The sequence below is a fragment of the Bufo gargarizans genome, chromosome 10 (genome assembly GCF_014858855.1).
Source record: "Bufo gargarizans isolate SCDJY-AF-19 chromosome 10, ASM1485885v1, whole genome shotgun sequence".
NCBI lineage: Eukaryota > Metazoa > Chordata > Amphibia > Anura > Bufonidae > Bufo > Bufo gargarizans.
Window position 1 is genome coordinate 3450005 of NC_058089.1, and position 14905 is coordinate 3464909.

At 52.0% G+C, this 14905-nt stretch overlaps 1 protein-coding gene across 1 annotated transcript in view; it reads right to left on the reverse strand.

Moving 5' to 3' along the window:
* Nucleotides 1-14905, reverse strand: part of LOC122920717 (ATP-binding cassette sub-family C member 8-like) — a 46005-nt gene that overhangs the window by 12508 nt on the left and 18592 nt on the right. The window contains exons 10-18 of the mRNA XM_044270427.1: nt 11642-11779; nt 10656-10781; nt 4842-4938; nt 4259-4497; nt 3992-4158; nt 3835-3904; nt 3386-3543; nt 1631-1723; nt 269-371 (exon numbers count right to left, since the gene is read on the reverse strand). Of these exons, the coding sequence (XP_044126362.1) occupies nt 269-371; nt 1631-1723; nt 3386-3543; nt 3835-3904; nt 3992-4158; nt 4259-4497; nt 4842-4938; nt 10656-10781; nt 11642-11779 (1191 nt within the window). The remainder of the gene's footprint in view (nt 1-268; nt 372-1630; nt 1724-3385; nt 3544-3834; nt 3905-3991; nt 4159-4258; nt 4498-4841; nt 4939-10655; nt 10782-11641; nt 11780-14905) is intronic.

Sequence of the window (14905 nt, forward strand, 5' to 3'; positions counted from 1 at the left end):
GAGGCCTTTCTGTGGGGGCAGGATAACACTGAGGAAGGCTGGTGGGAGGGGACAACCTTTCTCTGCTTCCTGCCCCTACAGAGGTCAATCTCCAGGTATATGCCATCATGGTGGTAAAATGCAAACAAACAATAATACACAAGATCTTCCATTACTGCCCCAATTCCATCATTGCCTCATGTTACACTCCTGACCCCTGTTTCATCGTTGTCCTTCTGTTCCTTTACTACCCCCCACATTTTCACTGTCCATCTGCCTATTAACTTACCATGCGCACCTCCAGCCAACGGTTAGCTGCTGTGAGGAACAGAGATGCAATGTTGTTGGAGTCCGTGAGTTCTAGCAGCTTCTGTCTGAATCTGGCCTCATACCTGGGAGAGAAAAATCATCAGTCCTCACCGTGACAGGAGATCACGACATGGACGGACCACTGAGTGGAACAGCTCAATGCTGCATCGGAACACATACTAGACCTGGACACCATATCACATGGACACATACCAGACCTGGACACCACATCACCTGGACACATACTAGACCTGGACACCATATCACATGGACACATACCAGACCTGGACACCACATCACCTGGACACATACTAGACCTGGACACCACATCACCTGGACACATACTGGAACTGGACACCACATCACCTGGACACATACTGGAACTGGACACATACTAGACATGGACACCACATCACCTGGACACATACTGGAACTGGACACATACTAGACCTGGACACCACATCATTTGGACACATACTAGACCTGGACACCACATCACCTGGACACATACTAGACCTGGACACCACATCCCCTGGACACATAGTGGAACTGGACACCACATCACCTGGACACATAGTGGAACTGGACACCACATCACCTGGACACATACTAGACCTGGACACATACTAGACCTGGACACCACGTCACTTGGACAAACACTAGACCTGGACACCACGTCACTTGGACACATACTAGACCTGGACACATACTGGAACTGGACACCACATCACTTGGAACCATACTAGACCTGGACACATACTAGACCTGGACACATACTAGATCTGGACACCACATCACTTGGACACATACTAGACCTGGACACCACATCACCTGGACACATACTAGACCTGGACACCACATCCCCTGGACACATACTGGACCTGGACACCACATCACCTGAACACATACTGGACCTGGACACCACATCACCTGAACACATACTAGACCTGGACACCACATCACCTGGACACATACCAGACCTGTCCTGGACACCACATCACCTGGACACATACTAGTCCTGGACACCACATCACCTGGACACATACTAGACCTGGACACCACATCACCTGGACACATACTAGACCTGGACACCACATCACCTGGACACATACTAGACCTGGACACCACATCACCTGGACACATACCAGACCTGGACACATACTGAACATAACATCACCTGGACACATACCAGACCTGACCTGGACACCACATCACCTGGACACATACTAGACCTGGACACATACCAGACCCGGACACATACTGAACATAACATCACCTGGACACATACCAGTCCTGACCTGGACACCACATCACCTGGGCACATACTGGACCTGGCACTTACCTGAAGGCTCGTATGGTGGTCAGCCCCTCAACGGTCTCAGAGAAGTGCGCCAGCAGGGGGAGCTGTGTACTGTCTTCCAGCTGCTGGAGATCCCTGAAGCACAGTAATAATAATGCAAAATTAATACAAAAAGAGGCAGAGATTGTAACTCTACCCTCATCCTCCTATCAGTTCTGCAACTCTACGTCCATCCTCCTATCTGTCCTGTAACGCTACCCCCACCCTTTTATCGGTCCTGTAACTCAACCTCATCCTCCTATCGGTCCTGTATCACTACCCTCATCCTCCTATCGGTCCTGTAACACTACCCTCATCCTCCTATCGGTCCTGTAACACTACCCTCATCCTCCTATCGGTCCTGTAACACTACCCTCATCCTCCTATCGGTCCTGTAACACTACCCTCATCCTCCTATCGGTCCTGTAACACTACCCTCATCCTCCTATCGGTCCTGTAACACTACCCTCATCCTCCTATCGGTCCTGTAACACTACCCTCATCCTCCTATCAGTCCTGTAACACTACCCTCATCCTCCTATCAGTCCTGTAACACTACCCTCATCCTCCTATCAGTCCTGTAACACTACCCTTATCCTCCTATCAGTCCTGTAACACTACCCTCATCCTCCTATCAGTCCTGTAACACCAGCGTCATGGCTTCCTATCATTTCACCTTTCCATTTTCTTGTTCTATGTAGAGAGTAAGCTCTGTGGTCCAGTGTGAAGTCGCAGCGGCTGCACTGGTGTGTGAATTATCTTCACTGGACACAGCAGCCACCTCCTGTGTGGACGTCTGACCCTTCATACAGCGCACAGTGGACGTGTCAGACTTTTCGTAACGCGCCCAGAGTACTTGTCTGACCCTTTATGAAGCACACGGCGGACGTGTCCAACCTTTCATAACGCGCCCAGGGAACGCGTCCGACCCTTCGTAACGCGGCCAGAATACGTATCCAAACCTTCATACAGCACACAGCGGACGTGTCCGACTCTTCATACAGCACACAGCGGACGTGTCTGACTTTTCATACCACACACAGCGGACATATCTGATCCTTCATACCACACACAGCGGACATATCTGACCCTTCATACAGCACACAGCGGACGTGTCTGACTCTTCATACAGCACACAGCGGACGTGTCCGACCCTTCATACAGCACACAGCGGACGTGTCTGACTCTTCATACAGCACACAGCGGACGTGTCTGACTCTTCATACAGCACACAGCGGACGTGTCTGACTCTTCATACAGCACACAGCGGACGTGTCTGACTCTTCATACAGCACACAGCGGACGTGTCTGACTTTTCGTACCACACACAGCGGACATATCTGACCCTTCATACCACATGCAGCGGACATGTCTGACTTCATTCCATGCACAGCGGGGGGCTTATTAACATGCGGCTCAGAGCCGCCATTTCAAGCTAATGAGGCCCCAATGTAATACTGACTTTCCTTGGGGGGGGGGGGGGATGCTGACATTAATGAGGCTTTACATTCCATTGTGATCCAGATACATGGGGAGTTAACCCCTGCACTACCCCCATCATCCACCCAAGGACCCAGCTCGCCCGGCACACAGTTCCTCCCAGTGAGCGGATCAAGATTTGACCGCAGGACGTAACCGAAACCTGAGTGCTGGAAATGTCTGTATTTATGCTAGCGGACGGGCCCCTTGTATGTGGCCCACAACCAGATGCCGCCATCTGTACATTACCAGACACGTGATGCAACGAGTGTTGCTTACCTGGCGGCTACTCGGAAATGCTTCTGAATAAAGTAGCAGGTGATGACCAGAGGGACCAAGGAGATGAGGAAGATGGGGGTGACGTAGGAGATGACGGCCAGCGCTGACACACACAGGAGGGTGGAGCGGCTCAGACATTCCAAGGTAGCTGGGATGTGCTGCCAGAGAACACAGAACACATTACATACGTGGACTGAGACCTCAGGGATCATCCGGGGGTTTAACCCCTTCATACACATGCCATCTTCTTTGGGGATGAGGAAGCCTTCCCTGCATGGTCCAGCACGTGGAGACCACCTCTGGTTGGGTATCCCTTAATGGATAATGCCAGGGCCAAAGCTTTCTATGACACTATAGCCGTTCCCTTCTGAGTCACGACACGTGGAGGGGCCTCTCTCATGTGACTGCTGGGGTCGGACACACACCCATCTCTACTATACTGATCCTACCTGATCTATGGTGTTGAAGTCTGCGGAGAAGCGGTTCAAGATGCTGCCCAGAGGCGTTGTCTCAAAAAACCTACCACAAAGATAAAGCAAAGAATTCAGTGAAAGGCAGCACCACCGAGGACCAGGCGGACCATGGCCGCTGCAGCCTCCTCCTCACCTCATGGGCGCCAGAATGATGGCATTCAGGAGACTGTTGTGCAGCTTCTTGGCGACTCGCAGACCGGTCCACTCTACTGCGATGGAGGTCGCAAGGCACATAATGATGGTCAGGCAGGACAGAACACTGAACACCATGGAGTATGGCGAGTGGTCAAAACCGCAGCTCTGAGGGAGAGGATGGGAGTTGTGGTGCACATGTATCATCAGGTAGTCTGAAAGATACATCCAATCTGCTCACTCCTCACCACACGTATCAGATGTTTACCTGCCCCGTACAGCCCGAAGATGAAGCGTTGAAAATCGCATCTGAGGTCCACTTTGCCAGACAGAAATCAATGGCGACCATGAGCGAGTGCTTGAGGAGCTGGGAGAAGACCAGGAGCGGGAGCAGCAGGATCCCGGCTGAGCTCAGGTATTTGCCACATGCTCTCCACGGCATCTTCGCCCTCTGGTGCAGAACGGAGGACAAGTTGTCATCATCATCATCGCTCTCGGAGATCTCTTCTGTAGAGGAGACAATCAGACATCAGGAATAAACATGGAGAGAGGAACACAGCTCCAGTGTCAGGGTGTCCATGTCAGGAGCATTGAGTCCAAGTCGGGGGCCAGGACACCCCACACCAGGATCAAGGGAGAACAAGTTGAGGGCCAGAGTGTCCACGTCAGGAGCAGGGGATGTAGGACACTGTCAGGGCACCCCACATCTGCCTCATGGGAGCCCAAGTCAGAGGCCTACGTGAAGCGGAAGGAGCCCAAGTCAGGAGCAAACAGCACAAGTCAGAGAGTCCACAAGTCACCCATGCAGGAGACGACCACCTGCCACACGTCCCCAGCATCCTTCCACTGACCTTCATCTTCCTCATCATCTCCCAGCAGCGTCTCCCTCGAGTATAAGGGTCTCGTACAGTTCTTCCTCTCCCCCGGGGTCTTCCGCTCTATGATTTCCTGCATAAAACAATTACAGTTATACACGGCGGCCACACCGGCAGGTATGGATATTAGAGTGTCAGCTCTGCTGCCAAGGACGGGCTGCTCTCTTGTGCCATATAATCCATCCCAAGCTCCAGTCTCGAATATGGAGACATTCTGGGGATTTCTATTAGACTATCTCTGCTTGATTAATGAAACAGGGAATGTCGCACAAAAATGAGGTGGAGAACCACACAGAGGTGCGCCCACTTAACAGACAACACCCAGTCTGAAAGTGATAAATAATGAATTAATAATGAAAGTGGGGCACACTCTAAAAGTAAAGGGATCTTTATTAACACTGTTGGTAATAAAAGCACTAAAATAACAGCAGATATTAAAAATAAAAATTACAGAAGGAAGTTTAAAATGCAATAAATGTTGACAGTAAGATTAAACCTTAGATTGTAAATGACCATAAAAACAAAATGGATAAAATATAGGTAAAAATATATTAAATAAGACACTATGGTCAATTGCATGGATCCCAATATAAACTTTGTGTACGGGTAACCGGTCACAAAATGTAAACTCACTTGTTGCTTGGTACAAAGTCCCGTACAAGATTAGTATGCTGTTGTATATAATTTTGCAGAAAGTCCTTGCTTGCCAATACTGGCAGTGATCGGAAGCGTATGCAGCCTGTAGGTTTGGCGTTATACGATGTTCCGGCTGTTCATGCGCACAGCGGCGTCCCGCTGTATTTGATTTAACAAAGCGATCGCTTAGCGAAAATTTGTAGAGGCTTACCCGAGGATCTCTTGGAGCTGGACGTTAGGCTCTCGACTCGGCGTACCTGTCTTGGTTCCGGTCTCACGAGCTGGTATCCAGATTTGAATTTTTAAGCGCCAGTGGAATTTGTTTGTTGCACGCGGTGTCGATGTCTTTCATCACCAGCGTGACAGCGGAAACTCACTTCGGCAGCTCACTGGTTAAATAGCAGTTGTCCAGACTTCCTCGGTTTTGCAGGGTCTCTCTACTCCATAGGGGTATCAGTCCCCCTATGGAGTAGAGAGACCCTGCAAAACCGAGGAAGTCTGGACAACTGCTATTTAACCAGTGAGCTGCCGAAGTGAGTTACCGCTGTCACGCTGGTGATGAAAGACATCGACACCGCGTGCAACAAACAAATTCCACTGGCGCTTAAAAATTCAAATCTGGATACCAGCTCGTGAGACCGGAACCAAGACAGGTACGCCGAGTCGAGAGCCTAACGTCCAGCTCCAAGAGATCCTCGGGTAAGCCTCTACAAATTTTCGCTAAGCGATCGCTTTGTTAAATCAAATACAGCGGGACGCCGCTGTGCGCATGAACAGCCGGAACATCGTATAACGCCAAACCTACAGGCTGCATACGCTTCCGATCACTGCCAGTATTGGCAAGCAAGGACTTTCTGCAAAATTATATACAACAGCATACTAATCTTGTACGGGACTTTGTACCAAGCAACAAGTGAGTTTACATTTTGTGACCGGTTACCCGTACACAAAGTTTATATTGGGATCCATGCAATTGACCATAGTGTCTTATTTAATATATTTTTACCTATATTTTATCCATTTTGTTTTTATGGTCATTTACAATCTAAGGTTTAATCTTACTGTCAACATTTATTGCATTTTAAACTTTCTTCTGTAATTTTTATTTTTAATATCTGCTGTTATTTTAGTGCTTTTATTACCAACAGTGTTAATAAAGATCCCTTTACTTTTAGAGTGTGCCCCACTTTCATTATTAATTCATTATCTCTGCTTGATGTCAGTAAGCAGGCAATTTCCTGTAACATCACAGGATTCCCAGTAAATGTCCGTCCTGGAATAGTCCTCTTCTATTCAGCAGTACCTGGGACGTGAGAGAGTGGGCGACGAGCAATATGGCTGCCACCACCCGGATATTCCACAGTCCTAGAAGAGCAGAGCAAGAATCTGCAAAACTGGGTAGTATAGGACCACTGTGGGAGCAGTGATGGCAGCCATTTGTAGGTCACTTAGCTTTCCCAGAAACAGATAAGCTAAAATGAACAGAACAGAACTTTTTAACAGAAGAGGGTGACTCAGGACTGCCGATGTAACACTGTGAGGACTGGCAGCTGCCGCTGACAGTGATGTCACCCAGGAGGACCAGCTGTGGCTGCTGACAGTGATGTCCCCTGTGAGGACCGGCTATGACCGCCCACAGTGATGTCACCCGTGAGGACTGGCTGTGGCTGCTGACAGTGATGTCACCCGTGAGGACTGGCTGTGGCTGCTGACAGTGATGTCACCCGTGAGGACTGGCTGTGGCTGCTGACAGTGATGTAACCCGTGAGGACTGGCTGTGGCCTCTGACAGTGATGTCACCCGTGAGGACTGGCTGTGGCCTGACAGTGATGTCACCCGTGAGGACTGGCCGTGGCCTCTGACAGTGATGTCACCCGTGAGGACTGGCCGTGGCCTCTGACAGTGATGTCACCCGTGAGGACTAGCTGTGGCCTCTTGACAGTCATGTCACCCGTGAGGACTGGCCGTGGCCGCTGACAGTCATGTCACCCGTGAGGACTGGCTGTGGCCTCTGACAGTGATGTCACCCGTGAGGACTGGCTGTGGCCTGACAGTGATGTCACCCGTGAGGACTGGCTGTGGCCGCTGACAGTGATGTCACCCGTGAGGACTGGCTGTGGCTGCTGACAGTGATGTCACCCGTGAGGACTGGCTGTGGCCGCTGACAGTGATGTCACCCGTGAGGACTGGCTGTGGCCGCTGACAGTGAGGTCACCCGTGAGGACTGGCTGTGGCCTCTGACAGTGATGTCACCCGTGAGGACTGGCTGTGGCCGCTGACAGTGATGTCACCCGTGAGGACTGGCTGTGGCCGCTGACAGTGATGTCACCCGTGAGGACTGGCTGTGGCCGCTGACAGTGATGTCACCCGTGAGGACTGGCCGTGGCCTCCGACAGTGATGTCACCCGTGAGGACTGGCCGTGGCCTCCGACAGTGATGTCACCCGTGAGGACTGGCTGTGGCCTCTGACAGTGATGTCACCCGTGAGGACTGGCTGTGGCTGCTGACAGTGATGTCACCCGTGAGGACTGGCTGTGGCCTCTGACAGTGATGTCACCCGTGAAGACTGGCTGTGGCCGCTGACAGTGATGTCTCCCAGGAGGACCAGCTGTGGCTGCTGACAGTGATGTCCCCTGTGAGGACCGGCTATGACCGCCCACAGTGATGTCACCCAGGAGGACTGACTGTGATCACCAAAAGTAGTGTCACACAGGAGGACTGGCTGTGGCCTCTGACAGTGATGTCACCCGTGAGGACTGGCTGTGGCCTGACAGTGATGTCACCCGTGAGGACTGGCCGTGGCCTCTGACAGTGATGTCACCCGTGAGGACTGGCCGTGGCCTCTGACAGTGATGTCACCCGTGAGGACTAGCTGTGGCCTCTTGACAGTCATGTCACCCGTGAGGACTGGCCGTGGCCGCTGACAGTCATGTCACCCGTGAGGACTGGCTGTGGCCTCTGACAGTGATGTCACCCGTGAGGACTGGCTGTGGACTGACAGTGATGTCACCCGTGAGGACTGGCTGTGGCCGCTGACAGTGATGTCACCCGTGAGGACTGGCTGTGGTCGCTGACAGTGATGTCACCCGTGAGGACTGGCTGTGGCCTCTGACAGTGATGTCACCCGTGAGGACTGGCCGTGGCCTCCGACAGTGATGTCACCCGTGAGGACTGGCCGTGGCCTCCGACAGTGATGTCACCCGTGAGGACTGGCTGTGGCTGCTGACAGTGATGTCACCCGTGAGGACTGGCTGTGGCCGCTGACAGTGATGTCACCCGTGAGGACTGGCTGTGGCCGCTGACAGTGATGTCACCCGTGAGGACTGGCTGTGGCCTCTGACAGTGATGTCACCCGTGAGGACTGGCTGTGGCCGCTGACAGTGATGTCACCCGTGAGGACTGGCTGTGGCCGCTGACAGTGATGTCACCCGTGAGGACTGGCTGTGGCCGCCGACAGTGATGTCACCCGTGAGGACTGGCCGTGGCCTCCGACAGTGATGTCACCCGTGAGGACTGGCCGTGGCCTCCGACAGTGATGTCACCCGTGAGGACTGGCTGTGGCCTCTGACAGTGATGTCACCCGTGAGGACTGGCTGTGGCTGCTGACAGTGATGTCACCCGTGAGGACTGGCTGTGGCCTCTGACAGTGATGTCACCCGTGAAGACTGGCTGTGGCCGCTGACAGTGATGTCACCCAGGAGGACCAGCTGTGGCTGCTGACAGTGATGTCCCCTGTGAGGACCGGCTATGACCGCCCACAGTGATGTCACCCAGGAGGACTGACTGTGATCACCAAAAGTAGTGTCACACAGGAGGACTGGCTGTGGCCTCTGACAGTGATGTCACCCGTGAGGACTGGCTGTGGCCTGACAGTGATGTCACCCGTGAGGACTGGCCGTGGCCTCTGACAGTGATGTCACCCGTGAGGACTGGCCGTGGCCTCTGACAGTGATGTCACCCGTGAGGACTAGCTGTGGCCTCTTGACAGTCATGTCACCCGTGAGGACTGGCCGTGGCCGCTGACAGTCATGTCACCCGTGAGGACTGGCTGTGGCCTCTGACAGTGATGTCACCCGTGAGGACTGGCTGTGGACTGACAGTGATGTCACCCGTGAGGACTGGCTGTGGCCGCTGACAGTGATGTCACCCGTGAGGACTGGCTGTGGCCGCTGACAGTGATGTCACCCGTGAGGACTGGCTGTGGCCTCTGACAGTGATGTCACCCGTGAGGACTGGCCGTGGCCTCCGACAGTGATGTCACCCGTGAGGACTGGCCGTGGCCTCCGACAGTGATGTCACCCGTGAGGACTGGCCGTGGCCGCTGACAGTGATGTCACCCGTGAGGACTGGCTGTGGCCGCTGACAGTGATGTCACCCGTGAGGACTGGCTGTGGCTGCTGACAGTGATATCACCCGTGAGGACTGGCTGTGGCCGCTGACAGTGATGTCACCCGTGAGGACTGGCTGTGGCCGCTGACAGTGATGTCACCCGTGAGGACTGGCTGTGGCCTCTGACAGTGATGTCACCCGTGAGGACTGGCTGTGGCTGCTGACAGTGATGTCACCCGTGAGGACTGGCTGTGGCCGCTGACAGTGATGTCACCCGTGAGGACTGGCTGTGGCCGCCGACAGTGATGTCACCCGTGAGGACTGGCTGTGGCCGCCGACAGTGATGTCACCCGTGAGGACTGGCTGTGGCCTCCGACAGTGATGTCACCCGTGAGGACTGGCTGTGGCCTCTGACAGTGATGTCACCCGTGAGGACTGGCTGTGGCTGCTGACAGTGATGTCACCCGTGAGGACTGGCTGTGGCCTCTGACAGTGATGTCACCCGTGAAGACTGGCTGTGGCTGCTGACAGTGATGTCACCCGTGAGGACTGGCTGTGGCTGCTGACAGTGATGACACCCGTGAGGACTGGCTGTGGCCTCTGACAGTGATGTCACCCGTGAGGACTGGCTGTGGCTGCTGACAGTGATGTCACCCGTGAGGACTGGCTGTGGCTGCTGACAGTGATGTCACCCGTGAGGACTGGCTGTGGCTGCTGACAGTGATGTAACCCGTGAGGACTGGCTGTGGCCTCTGACAGTGATGTCACCCGTGAGGACTGGCTGTGGCTGCTGACAGTGATGTCACCCGTGAGGACTGGCTGCACCTTTTCCAGCTCTTGGTCCTGGCGATTCATGAGCGTCTTCCATTGCTCGTACAGTTCAGGCTCCGAATTCTGGATGTCTTTCAGAGTTCCCTCTCGCTGGATCGTCCCATCCTTCATGGCAATAATCTGAAAAAGTGGAAAGTAAGAAGATGACGGAAGAGGAAGAACTGTGCGGAACAATCTATACATGCCCCGCCCTCTATCATGACCCAGCCCTCTATACATGGCCCCGCCCTCTACATAGGCTGCCAGTACTCTCCAAGCTGCGTCACCTATTTGTAGTTTATAGTGATTGGGCCACATTTACTATAATGTCTGCACCTTTTTTTTTAGGAGGAAAAATTATGTTTTATTTCTTACTCGCATTTACTATGGAAATTGCACCTGTTTTTTAGAGGCATTTGAGCCTCGTTCATTTTTTTTGATTTCTTTAGACTATTTACGTAGGTGCACGTTTTCTTGCGCCGGTTTTTAGTCTCACAAACAGTCTACCCTAGGGCTGGTGTACTTTTCTTCATCTGTACTGAGAAGTGAGCTGCGCCACATTTTGCCTACTTTCGTGGCAACGTGCTACTGTCCGCTCACTTGCGCCACCAGTCTTAGTGAATATGAACCCATGTAACTGAAAAACAACCACCAGAGGGCAGACCAATAACAAGACACCAAGTCTAATACATCAACGGCTGTGTGACTATTAATAAATAATCGCCAAAAGACAAACAGACGAATAAAACGCCTGCCTGACTATATGCCTCGATAGATGTGTCCCATTCTGTCCTGAGATGTAGTGTAAAGCATAGGGGCTGGACTATGATAGCTCAACTTAAGGCTCCAGCTAAGGTAAAACAGCAGTTCATAACCGTACCATAAAGGGGCAGAGCCGCAGTATAAAGCACAGTGCTTAGGTCTGAGGCTTCATCAGCATGTATGGCTGGTACTTCCCACAAATATCCTACAATCTGCCTGGGCTCAGGGGCGCCCCTTACCCAGTCAGCGTGCGGCAGGTACTGCAGCTTGTGTGTGACCAGCACAGTCGTCGTCTTGTTGTCTCGCAGCATCTTTAGAATACCGTCCTGCATGAGGTGGTCGCTCAGGTGAATGTCCAGAGCGGAGAACGGGTCGTCCTGTGGGAAATGAACCTCGCGATTATAACTGTGAGCTCGCTGGACACCAATTCCAACCCAATACCCCCCAGTAAAGAACACAATGCGACAAACTCTCAGCTGTGAATGGTGAGGAAATGGCCCACAAGAGATTTATCTGCATTGCCCACAGCAACCAACCACAGCACAGCTTTCATTTAGTTTCTGCTGATGAATAGTGAAAGCTGCGCTGTGATTGGTCGGTACGGACTGTTTCTATTAGGTGATTGGAGGGTTAGAAGACTGGACCAGGCCCTAAACTACTTTTCACTCGTTACTTTCTCTCGCTCCCATTCCTCCTCCTCCTCCTCCTGTTTTGTTCTCATTCGCAGCTTAAATCCTATTTCCTGGTTTGTCATGTGACTGCTGTCCCATCATGCCTTGGGAAAGTGCGATTTGTCCTGACACCAGCAGATCATGTGACACTAACCACGCCCCTTGTTCCTATGTCCTACACTACAAGGCTCCAGAGCAGGACGTAACCAACAGCAACTGAATACTGAAACCGATCTTCTGCAGGGAGTAATGGCGGCCACTGACGGTGGAATAAATGGTAGAACAGCAATATCTGCTGGAGGGACACATTTATATTACTGTTATATAGAAGGATTGCGCTGCAGGAGAGAATTATTTTACGTAAATAGAAGTTCCTTTTTGTAGATCCTCAATCAATGTGGTCATATGCCAACCTCACAATCTAACACCGGTATGGAAACCTGTTGTGAAATGAAAAAGCGCACTATGGTGTAGCAAATTCCAAGTACTTGACGCACCATGTGAATAGATTATACTCACAGGATTTCTTGTTAGTAGATGCGTGTAAAAACTAGATGGTATCTTCAATAGAACTCTGTTGGAGGAAGAGAACTATAGTGTAGCATGTAATTACACTTGACACGCTTGCTACAAGATTGTACTCACAGAATATCCTTTGTAAGATGCATGGAAATATATCTGCGCAGTCTTCACAGACGGCTGGGCAGGTGGAGCCGGCAAGGATCAAGACACTTGAGCAGGAAAAATCCCAAATATCGATCCGACAGATGAAACACTTCTACACCTGGATGACAGTGAACCACAGCTTCCCAAAAGGACTGGCAAGTAGGATGGATGCGCACCAAAGGGTCAGATAAAAGTTGTTTAATAAAAACAGAAATTACAGCTAAAAAACATATATTAAAAGTCTCTGAAATGCCCGACCCGGGTTTCGCCGTGATGCTTCGTCTGGGGCGTTGATTAGTAATTGGATTCCACAGAGTTTAAATTAGCAGGAGACCTCCCCTGTACCACGTCATGAACACATTCACAAGAATACAAGGTAAGAACAATTATATACAAGCAGACACATATGGACAAAGAATATATATAAAATTACACATAAAAAAGGAGATTTTTGTGAAACTCACCTGTAAAATCTTTTTCTCGTCTTTTCCATTGGGGGACACAGACCATGGGTATAGCTTAGAGGTATTAGTAGGAGGGACACTATGCAAATGAAAGAGCTCCTCTTCCTCGGGCTATACCCCCAGACTCCACCAGGAGGAACTCAGGCGTTGCACAAGCAGTAGGAGAAGGAGCAAGAAAAAATCATGGAAACCATCGGACCAAGCCATAAGGTCCAACCAGAAACAGAAAAACTGAACTAAAGACCCCTCCTGCAACAGGAATAATGGGTGGGAGCTGTGTCCCCCAATGGAAAAGACGAGAAAAAGATTTTACAGGTGAGTTTCACAAAAATCTCCTTTTCTCGTGCTTTTTTCCATTGGGGGACACAGACCATGGGACGTCCAAAAGCAGTCCATGGGGTGGGAAAAAATATCAGCACCGCCAGGAGGAACGCCCCAACGGTCAAACAGGAACCACAGCCTGCAAAACCCTGCGGCCAAAGCCGCATCAGCCGAAGCCAGTGAATGCAACTGACAAAAATTTGCAAAGGTATGCAAGGACGACCAGGTGGCCGCCGTACACAGCTGAGACGCAGAGGCACGACTGCGTCTTGCCCAGGAAGCCCCCTCCGCCCCAATGGAGTGAGCGGCAATTCTAGCCGGGGGAACTCCACCACAAGCGTGACAAGCCGCGGAAATAGCCAAGCAGATCCAGAGCGCCAAGAACGGCGGACGGAAGCAGTAGCCGCGAGACACACCTTCAGGACCCGTACAACATCCAGGGAATGCAGAGTGCGTTCCTTGGGGTTAGCCGGAGAAGGACAAAAGGAAGGCAGGACAAGATCCTCATCAAGGCGGAAGGGAGAGACCACCCTGGGCAAAAAGAAGGGGACTGGACGGAGCACAACTTAATCCTGGTGGAAAACCAGAAAGGCTCCTGACAGGAAAGAGCGGCCAGCTCCGACACCAGTCTGACTTAAAAGCTCGTGATGGGACGTGAACTCACAGCCACTGCATAATAGCCCAGAACTTTAATCACTACGCTATGTAGCTGTATCAGAAGCTATGGTCACAAGGAAGTCCAGATGAGAACAGTCAGAGAGACCCTCCTCAAAGGCTCGAAGGGGGCCGACTGCAGAGCGCGCAGAACCAAATTGAGATCCCAAGGAGACAAAGGGGGAACATACGGGGAACCGAATGCGCCACCCCCGAAGAAAGGTCACCACCGGACCCTTAAGAGCAAGGGACCTCTGACGGCCCGCGCCGAAACCTGACCTTACAGGGAACTAAGCGACAGTCCCTGCACAAGCCCAGACTGAAGAAAAGACAGTACCATCAAGATGGAAAACCGAAGGGGAGGGAACCCCGAACCCTCAAAAAAGGATAGGAAGGCCATCCAGGTACGATAGTAAATCCGGGAGGAAGAAGACTTCCCCGGACTGATCATGGTCCTAACCACTGAATCCGAGAACCCCATCTTTATCAGGATGGCGGTTTCAACAGTCACGCCGGTAAACGAAGAGACCGCAAATTCCGGTGGAAGAACGGGCCCTGAGACAGTAGGTCCTGTCCGTCGGGAAGAGGCCATGGGGCGTCCGCCAGCAACCGAGCCACGTCCGAAAAAACCACGCGCGGCGAGGCCACTCTGGGGTGATGAGAACGGTCGGAGTCCCTTCCGCCTCGAACTGGCGTAGACCCTTTGGTAGGAGAGGAAAACAGAGGA